Source organism: Pyxicephalus adspersus, chromosome 7 (genome assembly GCF_032062135.1).
Source record: "Pyxicephalus adspersus chromosome 7, UCB_Pads_2.0, whole genome shotgun sequence".
Classification (NCBI taxonomy): Eukaryota; Metazoa; Chordata; class Amphibia; order Anura; family Pyxicephalidae; genus Pyxicephalus; species Pyxicephalus adspersus.
In genome coordinates this window covers 17799353-17815710 of record NC_092864.1, presented here as the reverse complement: position 1 = coordinate 17815710, position 16358 = coordinate 17799353, and the positions used below count along the sequence as shown (strand labels likewise).

The window sequence follows — 16358 nt, the reverse complement described above, 5'->3', positions numbered from 1 at the left end:
AATAGGAAATTATGCATTTCTTTCTCAGGTGATAGCTATGTATTATTTGGGTCCATATGCTTGTATGCAAAATACACTGTTCTCCCCTGCCCCATTTAGCCAGGTGCACCACCCGGCACTTTCCATTAACCACCTGGCTGTTTTTGAGTGGTTACTGAAGAGTTGGGTGACACAACAGGGGCTACCACCAGCCTAAAATTTCTTCTCACCCAGCCTAAAAAATTTCTGGGTTGAACACACAATTCAGTGGATTGTGGATCGTATGCTTCCTAATTTTGCCTGATGGGCAAAAGGGACATCTAAGCTGTGCAGATTGTCAGTTGGGCCCAATGGAATTAGACTTGACAACTTGGATATGATTTAATGAATGTAACTTGCCACCACCAACAGACATGACATGGCAAATAAACATTTTTTGTCATTGTTTCTATGATATCATAAAGTGCAGGAGCGACTTTTTATAATGTACAGGAAACTGATAGAATGGATTCTCTATTGTCTCTGAAGGGTGTTCATTACAGTATTAGTGCCTTGACCATAACAATTTCCATGGAATATTTACTATATTATATATATTCTGCTTTCCTTAGTCTTTGTTCTGCACAACAGTTCCCTCTGAGTCTGTAAAACTCACAATATATATATTGTATTTCTCAACAAAAAATGAAATGCATTTTTCTACATTTGTCTGTTTCTGTTTTTAGATGATATCCTGCAAAAAAAAAAAAAAGAAAGTCCAAATGCACTGCCAGGAAAACAAGCTATATTTCTTTTTGAAGGATAGCTTTTCTGTAGAAATACTTTAAGCACCAAGCTCAAATTTGCATTAATACTCTATGCAGTGGAGATCTTGGAAATGCCATATTGAGAGAGGGAAAACTTTATTTCTCTAAATGGAACTCATTTCCTAAAAAATAGGATAAAAAAATCACCAAGATCCAGGAGCTATCTTATCAGCAGATTTACAGAAAAATGTCACGGGGATAATAAACCAACTGCATCAGTATAGTGCGTAGTAGTGAGCACAGCCACATAGCATCCCACGGATCTTATCACACTGGGTAAGTCTTTCTTCATAATAGGAGTCCATGTACTTCTCACCTCTTTCATCACAGACCTCCTCCTTGTTCTAAGCTCAAGAGCTTAGACATCACAGAAGTGCTCCTGCTCCATGCTCCATTCCCACACTTTGCCACTTTTTTTTTTTTTTTGCATACATTTTCAGCAAACTTTATAAACAATAGAAAGAGACATCACATATATATTTGTTTCTTGAGAAAGAAAAGAAATATAAGAAATCTACCCAAATGCAAGACCATTTCCTACTCAATTAAAAATGAAGAGAAAGAAATGTGTATTTTGTGCATTTTTTTTGTTTGAACCCAGTCTCAAAAAGCAGGCTGAGACATGAAAAGCTGCGCACTAGATACTGACATAGTAAAAAAAAAACAATAAGGATGTTGTGGCAGAATTAAAGCAGAACCAAAACAGCTATACTCACTTTCTCGTTCCATTGCGAGATGCTACCATCTTCTTCTGTTTATCAATACGATGTTCAGCCATCATAATTGGCAAGGCTGGGATGACATAACTCATGGTGCACAGGGGTTCATCATTCTTTCCTGACAAATCCAGGTGAAACAGGGATTGCCAGGTATCCTGAAAACCAAAGCTAAGCTATGTATGCTATTATTATTTTTTTTTTACAGTGTCCTGGAGTATTAAGGCAAATAGGAGGAATTTTTGCAGAGGGAACATCACCTGTCCCTTTCTGTAATATTAATGTGGAATTAAAGTAAAAACAAAAAAAAATCACAAACTTTACGCAGATCCCTTTATCCCTCTGGAGCTGTCATGCATAGGATCCTGTGTTGTCCTGGTTTTTTGCTTCCTTCCGGCATTTCCGACATCTTTTTCCTTCTTCTTCTGGCTACGTCACCCAGTTTCGCACTGCGCAGGTGAGAGATATGGTGATGTACCCTGCTGTAGTTGTAAAAGAAAACAAATGTGCCAAACTTACTGCACATGCGTGAGATCAGCACCTTTTTTTTAACAACTGAAAAGCTCTGAAGATTGGGCAAGCACAGAAGGAGCAGCCTGAAGCCTCTTGGGATTTCTGACGTACATGTCCCAGGAAGCCCTTCTGCCACGGCGGTAAATACAGGAGGGCAGTTGTTTAGCTTTTTTTTTTTTTTTTTAAAAACATACTTGTATTTTTTATAGTAGGGGTTTATCTACTCCTCTATATAAAGTATTGTAATTGGCTCACTAAGTTTTGATTTAAGAATGGTTGAAGCCTTCCTTCTACTGGTTTTGTAGACTTCCGCTAATTTTCTGGTTTGTAAAACTTTTTGGACCCAGACAAGGAGTGAGGGGAAATCACCTAACATAACCCCAGATAGCAGTAAATACCCTAAACAAACAAAATATTTTGACATTTAGGAGCACATAAAATATATCTTATTAGAGATGAGAGATTTCCTTGTGTACTGGCAGCCATGTTTGCCTATACATTTATGGAGTAAGATACTAAAGCTGAAAGCAGTAGGTTACTGGAATAGTAGCTGCATGGTAGCCTATAGCTGTAACTTACTGTGCATGATTGCAGAACACACAGTTGTACAGCATGCTACACTGCAACTTATCCTAAAGAATAACATTTTTATTTTAAGTGATTCTCCTCGGCAATGCCTGATCAGTTGTGCATAATTACTATGTCAGCTGCAACTAGACATCATCTGTGTTTTATAGCCCTGAATCCATCAAATGAATTTAAAGGCAAATATCTTCTTCCTATTTACCCTGTGCTACTACTGTAGGTGCCTTGATCAAATGCAGCAGTCCCCTCAGTTCAGTAAATACCAATTACCATTACTTCTTTTACTACATTCTGGGATTTTGTTTTATTCTTTTACTACATTCTGGGATTTTGTTTTATTCTTTTACTACATTCTGGGATTTTGTTTTATTTTTTACTGCATTCTGGGATTTTGTTTTATTCCAGACATATTGTTTACCGGCTCTGTTGTGTTTATTGTCAGTCTTGTTCGCAGTGGGCCCCACAGCTTGCTACATTGGATTTTTCCACTTTACCAAACAATTCTATTCCCCTCTTTGTGGCTTTCTTTGTTTATTTTGTATTCCTTGTCCCTGTCATCAACAAAATTGGCAACTTGCTTACAGAAAGGATGTGTTCAGATTGAACGTTAGCTATTCTTAAAACACTCTCAGCACATCTTTGTGCAATCATTTTCTGATGTAATTTCCCACGTGAATAGTTTTCTGGAAGTTTAAAAAGTGGATTTTCCACTGAAACTGAAGGTCAAATTAGGCTGGCTTCCTACTGTAGATGTGCTCTGCATATTTAAAATCTATGTTTGCATTGTGTTGGGGGCAAACACACCACTTCATACCGCCTCATCATCTTTTGCTCATGGAGTGTAGGCGAGAATATCTCTGTCCTTAGTGGAAAGTTCCTGGGAATACAAAGCAGTCGAAATCTCAAAAAGAAACACTCTTGCTATAGACTGGATTGTCTTCTTGTGAGATTTAGCTTTTTGCTCTTTCCTTAGGAATTCTATAGTATTGATGTCATGCCCAGTTTTGGGGAAGATAAGGATAATTATAACTTTTTTCTCTTCAGAAACCTTTAGGACATAATAAAAGTAGGTGATTTGTGAAGGGGACTAGGTCTACATACATGAGTGTATGTAGAAGCAAAAACATTTTTTTTCTAGAGTAGGAAAATATTAGAAAAGGAAATGAGGAAAAATCTGCAACAGTGATAGGCCAAAATATCTGATAACGGTTCTAACTTTCCACTATTTTACTTTGGAAATACATTTCATTTCTGTTCTTATCACTGCATGAGAATTTCCTTCCTGTCTAGCGATTGCAAGACTGGCATATGGATAAATAAAATTAAGTTGGCTCAACAACCACAGATTTGTGTTCTTAATAGCAGGACAACATGGGAGAGAATGTAATGATAGCAGCCATGAAGTTTAAATAACTACTCAAAGTAAAAATCCACTGTCAAATTATTTTGGAACATTTTCCCTTCCCTACCTGAGAAGCAGCCACCTAGTAAAATACTTAATCTTTATCCTTTCGAGATTGTTACTGTTCATCTCTCCCCAGTGTGACAGCTGCAAAATTTCCTGACCTGTGTTCTGTTCCTGCTACACATCTGCACCACTCAGCCATTTCATTTGAATTGTTTGGTCTGTACGTTTCTGGATGGTTAAGTGCCCCCATGAGTACCAACCAGTCATACGGATTCAAAATTGTGCGTGTGCAAAAAAAGCTGAATGCAGCCACAGTTTTTCTTTTTTTCTGAAAAGTCTGTGCAGACCAGATAAAGTAAATTTCTGGTATGGGACAAAGGTATTTTGCAAAAGTTTACACAGAGGGTGCAGAAGGTAAAACATTAAAGACAACATAACTAAGAGAAATATTTATTAAACTGTTAAACTATGTAGTTTGCTTGGGACTAATGCTCACTTGGCAGCCCAGGTTCTGGCATGATTTATCACTTTATTTATCCATTACTTTTTTATAGCGCTCACATCTTCTTCAGCTCTTTACTGAGTCTACAGCCAAGTTCTAAATTTCAGAAGAACTCAACATTTAATGTCGGTACCATAGTTGAATGTCAATAGGATAATGCTGAGGAACCCAATTACCAAACAATATGTTTTTGGGATGAAACTGTAGTGCTCATAGGAAACCCATGTATGACTGTTATGAACTCCGGAAATACCTGGGGAAGGTAATTTTAACCAAAGTAACCAAGGAAAGGAAAATGACCAATTACCAATGATTGCCCCATTAGAGCCCAAATAATGTTTTTAGGTAAAGAAAAGTCAGTAGCATATCATGCTTTTATAGCTGTCTGTGTCCCCATTGGGATGATTTCCAATCCCTTTCTAGTACACTTTCCCCATCGTCTCTCAAACTTTCAAAAAGAGAACCTCAAAGATCATTAACCAATTCGAGGTTTTGCTTAAGAAACATAACTATGGTTGATTCCCATTAAAATATAAAAATATTTGACTTCACTTTAGTCCCTTATTAGTAGGATTAGCTATTCTATTGTGAAAGAAGATTTTTTGCGGATGTATCTAAAGTTCCAGATGCCCTAGATCAGTTATTACTGCTTCTTCATTTTTGGCTTATAATTTAAATTGGATACCCCAGTCTTTTCATTGGAGTAGTATTGGTAATGGTGCTTATTTTTCCATTTATTACTAGATTTCATTTCTGCTTAAGATTTGATTAAATGAGCTGCAGTCTCAACAACCCTTTACATGCAGATATATTTTTAATTGAGATTTAACCTTTTGTCCTTTTTATTCACAGCTGATGATCAGACTGCAAATATCAGTCTTAGCTTTTAAGCTGACCTACTTATTAGCTTTGCTGCCAGGGGTGCAGAATTGACCTTGATGCAAGTTTCGGATTTGTACCCATACTAAAAGTTATACTTAAAGGGTAGAGCATGGACTGCCTGAGGTCTACTTAATTGGACCTTAACCTGAACATTCAAACTTTTTTACCATTCTTCTTTGTGAGCAAAGAAACTAAACTAAAAGTAATTTATTGAAAGCTTTGTTTCTTTCACCTATGCTTTTTGTAAATAATACCACAGATCTTTTATTAAAGCTTATTTATTTAAGGAAGGTAAGGCTGGAGAGAGCTAGATGTGCACAATTTAATATTTTTACTAACCACAGGTGTTAGTATTTTCCTATTGGGTGTTTGCTATTCTCCCTTATTAGACAGTTAATGCTGTTTAAAATAAACGTTAGCGTTTTCCAGTTATTGATTTTCCTGTTGGGTTTTACCAAATTGCCAAAGTGTGCAGATCAAACCAAAGGTAAATTACTTGCCTTTACTTTCCAATAGCTTTCTATCATTGTGCGCCAGAATATGTTTACTTATTTTTGCTGTTATAAGTGTGCATATTGTCCATTGCCATTGTTTTGTTTCATAATGCAAATTTAAAAGCTTTCGGTAAGCAAGGTTCCTGATTGGCCACATACATCATATGAAACACACTTGCTGTACTGAACTTTCCTTTCAGGGCACTTTGTCATTTCTGTATTGTAAGCCAAAGTTATTGGGCTTTGAGCCGGCACTCACCACCTACCCATCAGCTGTTGCTTGGTGCCAGTTCTTTCCTTTAAACAAATGATGCTTGCCAGTCCTAGATTCCTGCAAACTCCTTTTTTTTGTGTACTGAACACTGTGTAATATCAGGGAGGGGACTGAGCACTATTTCCCAATCACATTCTTGGCTCTAGGTTAATATCTACCGAGGCTTAGAACTAACTTCCCAGAGATTGCGTCGAGTCCTCCCCTCCCACATAATTCTGTATTGCTTTTCTAAACATTTTCACAGTAAATTGCTTTCAGGAATGTTGTTACCAGCACTGATGTGTAAAATAAATCCCTAGATCCTTTGTCATTCCGTTCTGGAGAAATATATTGTTTTTATTTCCAGATGCTACAGGTGTACTTGCTCAGCTGCAGATTTCATTAGAAAGTTTCATTGCTGTGTTAATATTAACCATTTCAATGAATAACCTTGACCTTAACCTTGTGTATTGGAGTAAAGCTTGATCCGGTTGTGGTCAGGCCTTGACTGCTCCCCATTAGTTGTATCTTGTTTAAGGGAACACAGAGGTTTTCCTAAAGGGTGCTGACCTTGGTTTGGGTTCTGGCCAGGTTGTAAACTTCGTATATAGAAAGTGCTGCCAAACTGACCACATCAACTCCAGCTGTGTTTATAAGAGAACACAGGCAGCTGGAATTAAATAATAAAGCTAAAGCCCAAGAGGCAAAATGCGTAAGAAGGAATGAAAATAATAACGTGACAAACTAGTGGACAAATAGTGCATGTTTGTAGCAGAACTTTCTGGTTGCTTAGTAGCCATGTCTACAGAATATGTTCACAGTCCAGGTAAATGAGGTATCATATATACCAAGTAACAGTACAGCAATATCCATGGAGTTGCTTAAAGTAAACCTGTGGGAAAATCTGATAAAATAAAATAAGCTTTGCAGCTGGTAAAAGCTTTTTCACAGCTGTTTCTCCTTTAGGCTTCCTTCCTGATTTAGCTATACAGTTACAACTTCCCTAAAGGTTTTGGATTTTGGACATCTATGGGCATTTTTAGACTGGGACTACACGTTTAAATGGCTTTTAGGAACAAATGTAATGGTTGAAAAGAACATGAGACAGCAACACCATGCCTTTTGTGAAACAATTATTAAATAAATATACTAAAGCAAACAGTTTTGTGGTTGATCCGATAGTGTTACCTATGTTTAGCAGACCGTGGCAAAGTCCCCCTTGCTAAAATGCTGTGGTTGGAAAAAAAGGATATTATACCTTTCCTCCCATATCACCTAGGCATGGATATAATGACATTATATTGCTTTAAGCTCGGTCCCAGATCACCACAATTCTGGGTTATTCTGTAATGTCTTCTGATGTGAGATTTGGGCCACTTGTCGTTCCCAGGGACCTTGTCAGCAGTTAAATGATATTTCCCCTTGTTCTATGAAAGTCAAAGAATGCTGAAAAAAAAAATCCACTATTTCCCACCCTCAGTGTTTAAGGTGGCGGATAGGCACAATGAATAGGCTGAGCTTACAAAATGAAAGGCCCTCTCAAAGGAGAATGGATAACCTGGCGACCACAAATAATGGAATGAGTTATTGGTCAGAAGGTCAAGGTAAAAAGTGTATTCAGAGGCAGAACAGTCCAGATAATTGACTTCCTATTCTCTGTTCTGCTTTTCTGGTTGCTGCAGGGTGTGTAAGATACAGAAGAGGAAGCCCATGATGTTTGCTCTAGAAAAACCTCAGTGAAATGTCCAGGGATTTTTTTTTTATAGTTTCTTAGTACCTAAGAATTGCTCTGCACCAGATGAGTTGTTGGAAAATCCCTTTAAATAAGGAAGATTGCCAAGGCAATATGTATTCAGACATATGGACACCAGCAACCATAGGTCTTTATTATATAATATACTCACCTGAATGCCAGCAAAAAACGTCATTGCAGTTATGGCCTCAGATTGAATGTAAAATTTTCACTGAAGTGTCCTTTTAATTCCCTGATGTTTTCTTCTTCATTTTGTGTTGCATCAAACCCTCTTATGTCTTTGACCTGCTGTGTGAATTCTTTCTTTACTGTCCTGTAGAACTGGCATATGGAAGTCTATCATGGTACACCTGAGGCAAATGACATCCAGCATTGTGCTTAACGGTCCATTTCCAGTTTATGGAGAAGGGACTGTTTGATAGAGGCAGTCTGGAAATCATAAAGCAGACACATGTTCTGCTTTCTCTTAGGCTCTTAGGATAGAGCTGGGCTTTGTATAGCCACTTTTCCAGACAATTTGACACAGTTTAAAAGCTTTCCTTGGCAAGGAGCTTGAAATGAGGAACTGGGTATGGCTTGCTTTGCAAAGATATTGAAGGTCATGTGCTTGAGCGTTTTTACCCGGAAAGAGTTTTTATCAGGACTGGGTGTTATTAACCAAAGGCACAGAATCTTTCATTAAAGGAAGCTTACACCAGTTAGTAAAAACTTTACAACCACTCAAAGGTGAAGTGAATGACACTGATTGTCTCATTACAATGGCTCCTGGCAAGGGGTGGGATACATTAGGCAGCAAGTGAATGTTCAGTTTTAAAGGCAGTAAAAATGGGCAGGACTGAGAATCTGAGCAACATTCACTAGGATATAATTGTGATAGCTAGACAACTAGGTCAGAGAATTTCCAAAACAGCAGTTCTTGTGGGTTGTTCTGCTATGCAATGATTATTATCTTCAATATAAGGCCAAGAATACACTGATTTGCATGATGGTGTGGAGGAGCTGAACCAATCTGTCCCAATCCCACAGAAGAGCTACAAATACCTGAAAACTTTTATACTGGCGATGAGAGAATAGTAACAGTGTATCAAGTGATTATGCTGTATCCTTGTCCTATGAGCACTTGAGTGTCAGATTTGGGCCACGGAGCAATATAGATGGCCATTTGAATCATATTTTCTTTTACAACATATGGATGGGCATGTACATGTGCATCATTAACCTGGGGAAGAGTTGGCAACAGGGAAGAAGGCAGTGTGACTTAATGGGCCTTTTTTTTTTTTAATTATGGCTGTCCAAAGCTGGGGAGGATATACTTTCATCAGTAATCCTAGGTGATCCAGCAAACCTTGAATGGATCTGGTCCAGGATTCAAAACATTTACTAGCATATTTGCTATAGGTAAAAAAAAGTAATCGTAAAAATGATAAAAGGATTTAAAAAAAAAAACATACCTTGTCCCATTGCATCCCCCGGTGCCCTGCCCGACAGGTCCCATCCTCGGGCGGAGTCTTCTTCTTCCGATCTTCAGCCGGCTAATGCAGTGACGTTCCCAGGGGTTTCCCCGGCGACGTCGGTCCGGGCGGGAGGCGCGGTGGGAAATTAAAATAATTTGCCAGTAATCAAATACATCATTACAGGTTTATTGTAGTCCATGCATTGACTGACAAGTTGTATTAGAGGCACAGGGGTGGACCTACTTAGTATTGGGCAAGTGAATGTTATGTTTTGACTGATTAATATATGCTACCCACAAAATATTTAAACTGGTAGTATAAATGGAGGAACCTAGAAGCGGCTGCACATTTTAACAGATCTTCCTAAATCCTGGCCTGTTCTCTCATGTTCATGTTATATTAATGCAGAGGTTGGCCTGGCCACTTTCACAAATCATATCACATTGATGTACCAGTAGGTAGTAGAAAATAGCCTTCCCACAATAATTTGCCCTGGGTTTTAGATCCCAGGGGAATTCCTGGATGACCTCTGTACCTGTGCACAGGTATTTCTAGGTGTCTAGAATCCCTATACATGACCCAATACCCATACACCAAGGGGAGTTGTCTTCCATATGGGGCACTCTTCCTGACGTTATCCCTACCTGTCAGAGGTAATTAAGCCCATTTATTTATAGACTGACCAAATCTTCCTCTTCCAATCTATTTTCTTCTCTGTACATAATGAAACCACTTCTTAAACCAATTAGCCCCACTAACTAAAAGACAGGAATCACAGCTATGCGTTTTTCCACTTAAATCAATAGAATGCATCTAAACGCATGCCACTGCTTCTCAACGTGTTTTAATGTCTGTCAATTCCAAACATTCTGCAGTGTACTTTGTATGACGTGTTAGGATGGGTTTATGTGATTCATGATACATCAGCCCCTTTTTATGGTTATGTGTTTACCCATGTGTAAGATCCTACAGAACTATTGTCCTAATTTATATGCTTCTGTGTCTTATTTTTATCCCATTTTTTATCTTAAAGTGAACAATCGCTTTGAATTTTACAGCCCTGCAGCCGTTGAGACTATAGCAAAATGAACTGATTGGAATTATGATCAAGCTGGTGGCCTGCAGCCTGCTAAAGCTTTGTTTAAACAGATCTAATCCTTAACTGGATAGCATTTAGTTTGCTAACATATTGTGCATCATAAACAATTGCTATGAATTTATTTTAATAATGTTTTCTTTTTTATCATTTTTATTAGAGATGCTGATTTTATGTTTATGCTCCAATAACCACATTATTTTGTGGACTGATAGTAACAGCGGTGTCCATGCAATGTATATAAAGCATGTGGCAGTGCAATACTTTGGGAGGCAGTTGTCACCACATAACATTGGGTGCCTAAACAAGGATCATCATGGCAGTATTGGCAGGTTTTATTTTATTAAAAAACATAAAACAATGAATGGGTTTAGATCAACTTAATGTAAACAAGCAGCTCCCATTAGAAGTAGGTTATTCCTTCAGCCCATTGCAAAGCATCATCTCTCATCATCTGTCATCTCGAAAAACTTTCCTCTAGTTGTGGCCAGTCATACCTGTTGTCAGCAAATATCTAAAACTTCATATGGATCTGGAGGAACAAAGCCACCATATAAGCATTGACTATGATTCTTATGGTTCTAACACTAAAAGTAAGCCTAGACAGAATTGTTTTATCACTATATCCCTACATTAATCTGTTTTTTATTTACCTTTTTGTTTTTAGTTGGTCCAAAAAACATTCAGAATGGAAGTTTCAAAAAACAAGACAGACCTGGCTGCTCATGAACATGTATGACGAAGAGAAGGTAGGTTTCCCATGTATATGACTTAGTGGTGCATTTGTTAAGGATAGGTTGCTGTCATTGACCTTCATTCAATCAAATGGCTTGAATTCACTGAGTCTCCAATCAAGGGCAATTTAGCAGAGACTTGCATTGGCAGGTGACATTATGGTATCAAATGGCTTGAATTCACAGAGTCTCCAATAAAGGGCAGGTTAGCAGAGACTGGCATTGCCACGTGACATTATAGGATTATGTGGTGGCAGTATGGAATATAGAGGTTCAGTATTAAAGGTAACTGCATGTCACCAATGGTAGCCCCAATAATATACTCCTACAGATGGCTAATAAAAAACAATGTGTACTGTTGTATGAGGCTATAGTTATCTTGAAATACAGAAGTCGTTCATTACCTGGCCCTTTTAATTAGCTAATAACCTAATTTCAATATAATATATCAGGAGGAACGGTCTTTGTTTGCCTCCATATGTAAATACAGCATATAGGAACATCCGCTCTCATACCATTATCAATATACATTTTCAGTGTGGGTTATACGGTCATTGATACAAGCATCTACAATACAATCTGTCTTGTTGGTGGGAGGATTTTCTTTCTTGTTATGGATATGAAATGTGATAAAATTGATTAAGAGGGTCACCCACCGCAGGCAATATTAATGGTATTCACCCCATTCTGGAATGTAATGTTCCTTAGGGAATCCTGAGCTGATCATTTTTTGACTGCTATACAGCTAGAATTAAATGTAATATTTTTATATATTGAAGTTTTTTTTCTTTTTGATACTTTGGTAAATGCAAAGAATAATATTATCAAGCTAAAAGCAAAGTAATGCTCTGCATTGCCCCCTAGTGGTCAGGATGGAAGTAGTTTGTTAAATTTTTTAATGCATCAATTCTACAAAGAATATTCATACAATACAGCCAAATCAATGAGCATTCACATTCCTGGATTTATTCATATCCACTGCCATTTGTCAGCATTTGCCCTCAGATATGCGCAGGCATTTTAGATTATCATCAAAAACTTTACTTTGGAAAGCAGCAGAACTGTAAAAGTGATGGGAGCTGGCGAATGTAACATTGGCTGTTTTATACTGCAAAGTTTAATGAGACATTGATATCCCCTTTTTTCAGTTTTGGGTGAAATCCAGCAAATTTGACTGGTTAAATGCATGTGGATAGTGAATGTGCCTATTAAGGTCATAAAAAGTTTAAGAATAACAAATGATCATCTAATTGACCATTCACTAAGTTAATATTATTCACCTGGGGGTATTTAAATGCAACATTTTAAATACCCTATAGAGAGTGTTCAATAAATGTTCACTGAGCTTAGGACATATTGATCAGGTTATACATTTTAGGGAATTGAAAACAAATATCTAATAACCATTAATATTTAAATTTTATATTTTAATGAAAGAAAACTTTGAGTTGGTTTTAAATCCAATGGTAAGAATAGAGAGATACATGTGAACATGATTTTTTCCAGTTTTCATAATTAAGTGATAATAATAACACCCTGAATGTCAACACAATGTGAGCCCTCATATTTCAAAGCAATATGGGTCAGTATGAGGAATATACTTATTCACACTGCTCTTATGCTCATGGACCTGATTTATTAAAGCTCTCCAATCCTGCAGAAGATAGACAATCATAGGAGAACCTGGGTGATCCAGCAAATCTGAAATAAATACGGTCCAGGAATGAAAACATTTGTTAGTTATTAGCACATTATTTTTTTAAGAAATCCATTCCAGGTTTGCTGGATCGCCCAGGTTCTCCCATGATATTCTATCATCTCCAGTCTTGGAGAGCTTTAATAAATCTGACCCAATCTTGGCTGCTGTTACAATAATAAGAGAACATGGGCTGTGTGTCTGGGTTAGGTTTCACTGGCGACCAGTTAGATATAGAGATATAAGATATAGAGTTGTGTTTGGAGATGGATTTATCCACATACAGATCACTGAATGCTTTAAAATGCATTAAAAATGAGGTGAGCTATTACAGAACATGTGGTTCACATTACTTTTGCCTGACATGGCTGCAGGGTAAATAAACCGTTCATAAAAAGTTTCTTATTGTGAAGCAAACATCCTAAGAGGAGTTCTGCTTCCTTCCATAGAAAATCCTAGTTCTAAAGTTCTATTTTTACTTTAAGCCTGTAAACGATCTGTGCAATACATTTATATGGGGAATGTTTGAACTGGCTAGTTTTGTGGGCACCTGTAGACAAAATTAGAAGGGCTTATTTCTTTAAACAAACAGAAATGTTATCTATCTATGTGTTCTGCACTTTTAGCAACCTGATCACTTTTTGAAAGTCATGTTTATTAATGTGGGTACAGATTTGTTCCTGTTTCTGGTTTCTTAATATGGAGACTAAAGCTATTATAATGCCTCTAAATTGGAGATCAAAAAATTCACTTAAATAACCGAGATCTGAAACTGATCACCATGTGACATCCTCAATCCATTGACTTTTATCACAAACTCATTATGCTTTTGTATACAGTGGCTATTGTAGCAAAAATGGTGATCAGGGTGTTTGATACAAGAGGCCTGAAAGCTGTCATTTGCTAGCAAATGCCTTCAATCCTGTTCCAGTTCTATTCATGGTTTGATGAAAGTGTATCCTGTCCAGCATTGGAGAGCTTTAATAAATCAGGACCAAGGGTTTCCACTATGTCCTATGATTTCCACTATGTCCTATTGGAATCATCATTATGCGATTTCCATGGTTTTTATAAAGAGCCAATCGGGTTTAATGCTTGAGGAACAGGCGAGACCCGTCTCTTAATTCTCAATACTTTACACCAATGATCATCTATACCTCAGTCTCTAGAAGATCTGGCAGACTACTGTGGCCCTAGTTTGCGTATGCTCACTTTTGCCGGGATTACATGTCTTGTTTGCCTATTCCCAGCTCATGCTGGAGGCTTGCGGTGTCTCCAGGTTTCACAAGCAATTCTTTTGCTATCCTGAATTGTGAAAGGATCTTGGTCTGTTCTATTTACAGGTGGACTGAGATGAACAGGTGACTATCTAAGAACTTTAAAATATTACTTCTCCCCTTGGGAGAAATTTAAATGTGACTATGAATAGCATAAAACATAAAAATATTCAGTGTTCAACCCAGATATTTTTTAAACTGATTGGGAAGAATTTGTAGGTGCGTGGTAGCCCCTCTATTGTGACCAATCTCTTCAGTAAGCACCCTAAAACACTGGGGTGGTTACTAAAAGAAGCCGAGGAGAACACTGGTATTCAGTATCCATAGTTAAAGTAATTGATATAAGATATGACTATCTACGAATGTAAATTCTTCTCCTTGTACTCCCTTTACAGCAACCTGACGGGCTCCTTCTTATTATGGGACCCCATGTATAGGTTGTATATCTACCCCTATATTAGCCACGTCTTTTATACCTGTGTGATGTATAAATCTATAGGAAAAGAACAGTACATGTGTTTCCAAATAAACCAATCAATTTAATACCTGGTTGCTGTTTGTTTTCTTCCTTCCTGTTTGTGCTGTTTTAGGTCACAGATGTTAAAATGTATAAATCAAGCTTTCAGTTGTAGCTTCCAGAGTCTAGATTACTGGCCTACATAATATTATTCTGAGTGTGACTGTATTATTCCCCATCAAGAAAATCCTTTAATTCTTTCTCAAACACGGCTAAGCTCCGCAGACATCATGTAAACTGGTGATTTCATCATACACTTGTCTGTGAATCCAGAGCTACTTATGGCTTACAAGTTAATGTCATGGGATGGCCCATCGGACTGTTTTGTTTTTCATTAGCACAAGCTACCGTAACATCCCACACAATGGAACAGATGTGCTCTGCAGATGTCTAAGAATCTATTTGCAGCCTGAAATCCCCAGTATTGCTTCACCACACCTGTTTTCCATCACCGTGGCTTGATGGAGTCCATGGCACTGGGCAGACCCGTGCGGTGTTGATGCCAGAGGTGCAAAGATTCTAGTGACCTCCAAGGAAATGCCACTCAAAAACTTGTTACATGATAGAAGAGGTTTTATGCCTCTGTAATACAGAAACATTATCACAATCACAACAAGCCAGCCGCCTGCTCCATAGGGGTTCTCTCCATAATAAGTGTGATTGGCAGAGGAATCCTCATTACTGTCTCAAGTGCCTGAAAGGTCTTTCAATTAACACGCACTCATGCATTTTGACACGTTTAGTCTCTAAATATGTGCTGTAATTACACCCCAGGGAATCCCAGTATTTGTCAACTGCAATTGCTATACATAACTACATTCAGGAAGTATTAAAGCAAAACACAAGTTCCAATTTTTAGGAAACCGGGACCAGGCAGATCCTTATTTCAGAACGGTACAGGTCATGTCCTTGCTGCAATTAAACATACTAACCTGCCTGATCGCTGTCTTCTGTCAAAGAAACCCTGAGAAACCCCAAAGAAACCCTGCAGCCCAATGTAGGATGGTGACATCCCTGCAGATGCTGGGAGTGAACAGCCATCTTGACAAGGTCAATCAAGAAGGCCAAAGACCCGATTCCAGGAAGAGAAGAAGTTGGAGGGACCTGGACTGGATTGAGGATAGGTGAGTTACATAGTTATATAGTAAGTCAAGTTAAAAAAAGACATAAGTCCATAAAGTTAACCACTAGGGAAATAAAAATATCCCACATATAAAACCCTATGGGGACATCAAGAGGAAGGCAAAAATAAAAAGAACGGGTACAGTTTTTTTCAACAGGGGAAAAAATTCCTTCATGATTCTTTGAGGCAATCGGATGTTCCTTGGATCAAGGGTTTGTTATCTTTACTTTAAAGCCTAATACCCAGTTATATTCTGTGCTTCTAGAAATCATCCAGCTTTCTCTTAAAACAGGTGAGCAAACTCCGGCCTTTAGGCCAGATACAGCCTAGCCAGTAGTCCGTTCCGGCCTAACGCCCCCCTGGTCGATCCGGCCTAATCCCGGCTGGCAAGGGTGGGCAACCTGGTGCCGCATGCGGCTCTTGAGCATTCTGGGTATGCCTTCCTTCTTTATTTACCGCAGCCGGCATTAACACTTCCGCCCCCGGGGTAAGGAGACATTACCTCTCCTCGTATGCATTGCGGAGGAGAGAGATTTCCTTTCAGGGGCGTTCCTAATTGGGGGCGGAGCC

General features: G+C 38.2%; 1 protein-coding gene across 1 annotated transcript in view; it reads left to right on the top strand.

Annotated features, from left to right (window-relative positions):
• CHLSN (cholesin) overlaps positions 1-16358 on the top strand; it is a 187762-nt gene that overhangs the window by 165476 nt on the left and 5928 nt on the right. Inside the window, exon 6 of the mRNA XM_072417714.1 lies at positions 11109-11190. Coding sequence (XP_072273815.1) covers positions 11109-11190 — 82 coding nt within the window. The remainder of the gene's footprint in view (positions 1-11108; positions 11191-16358) is intronic.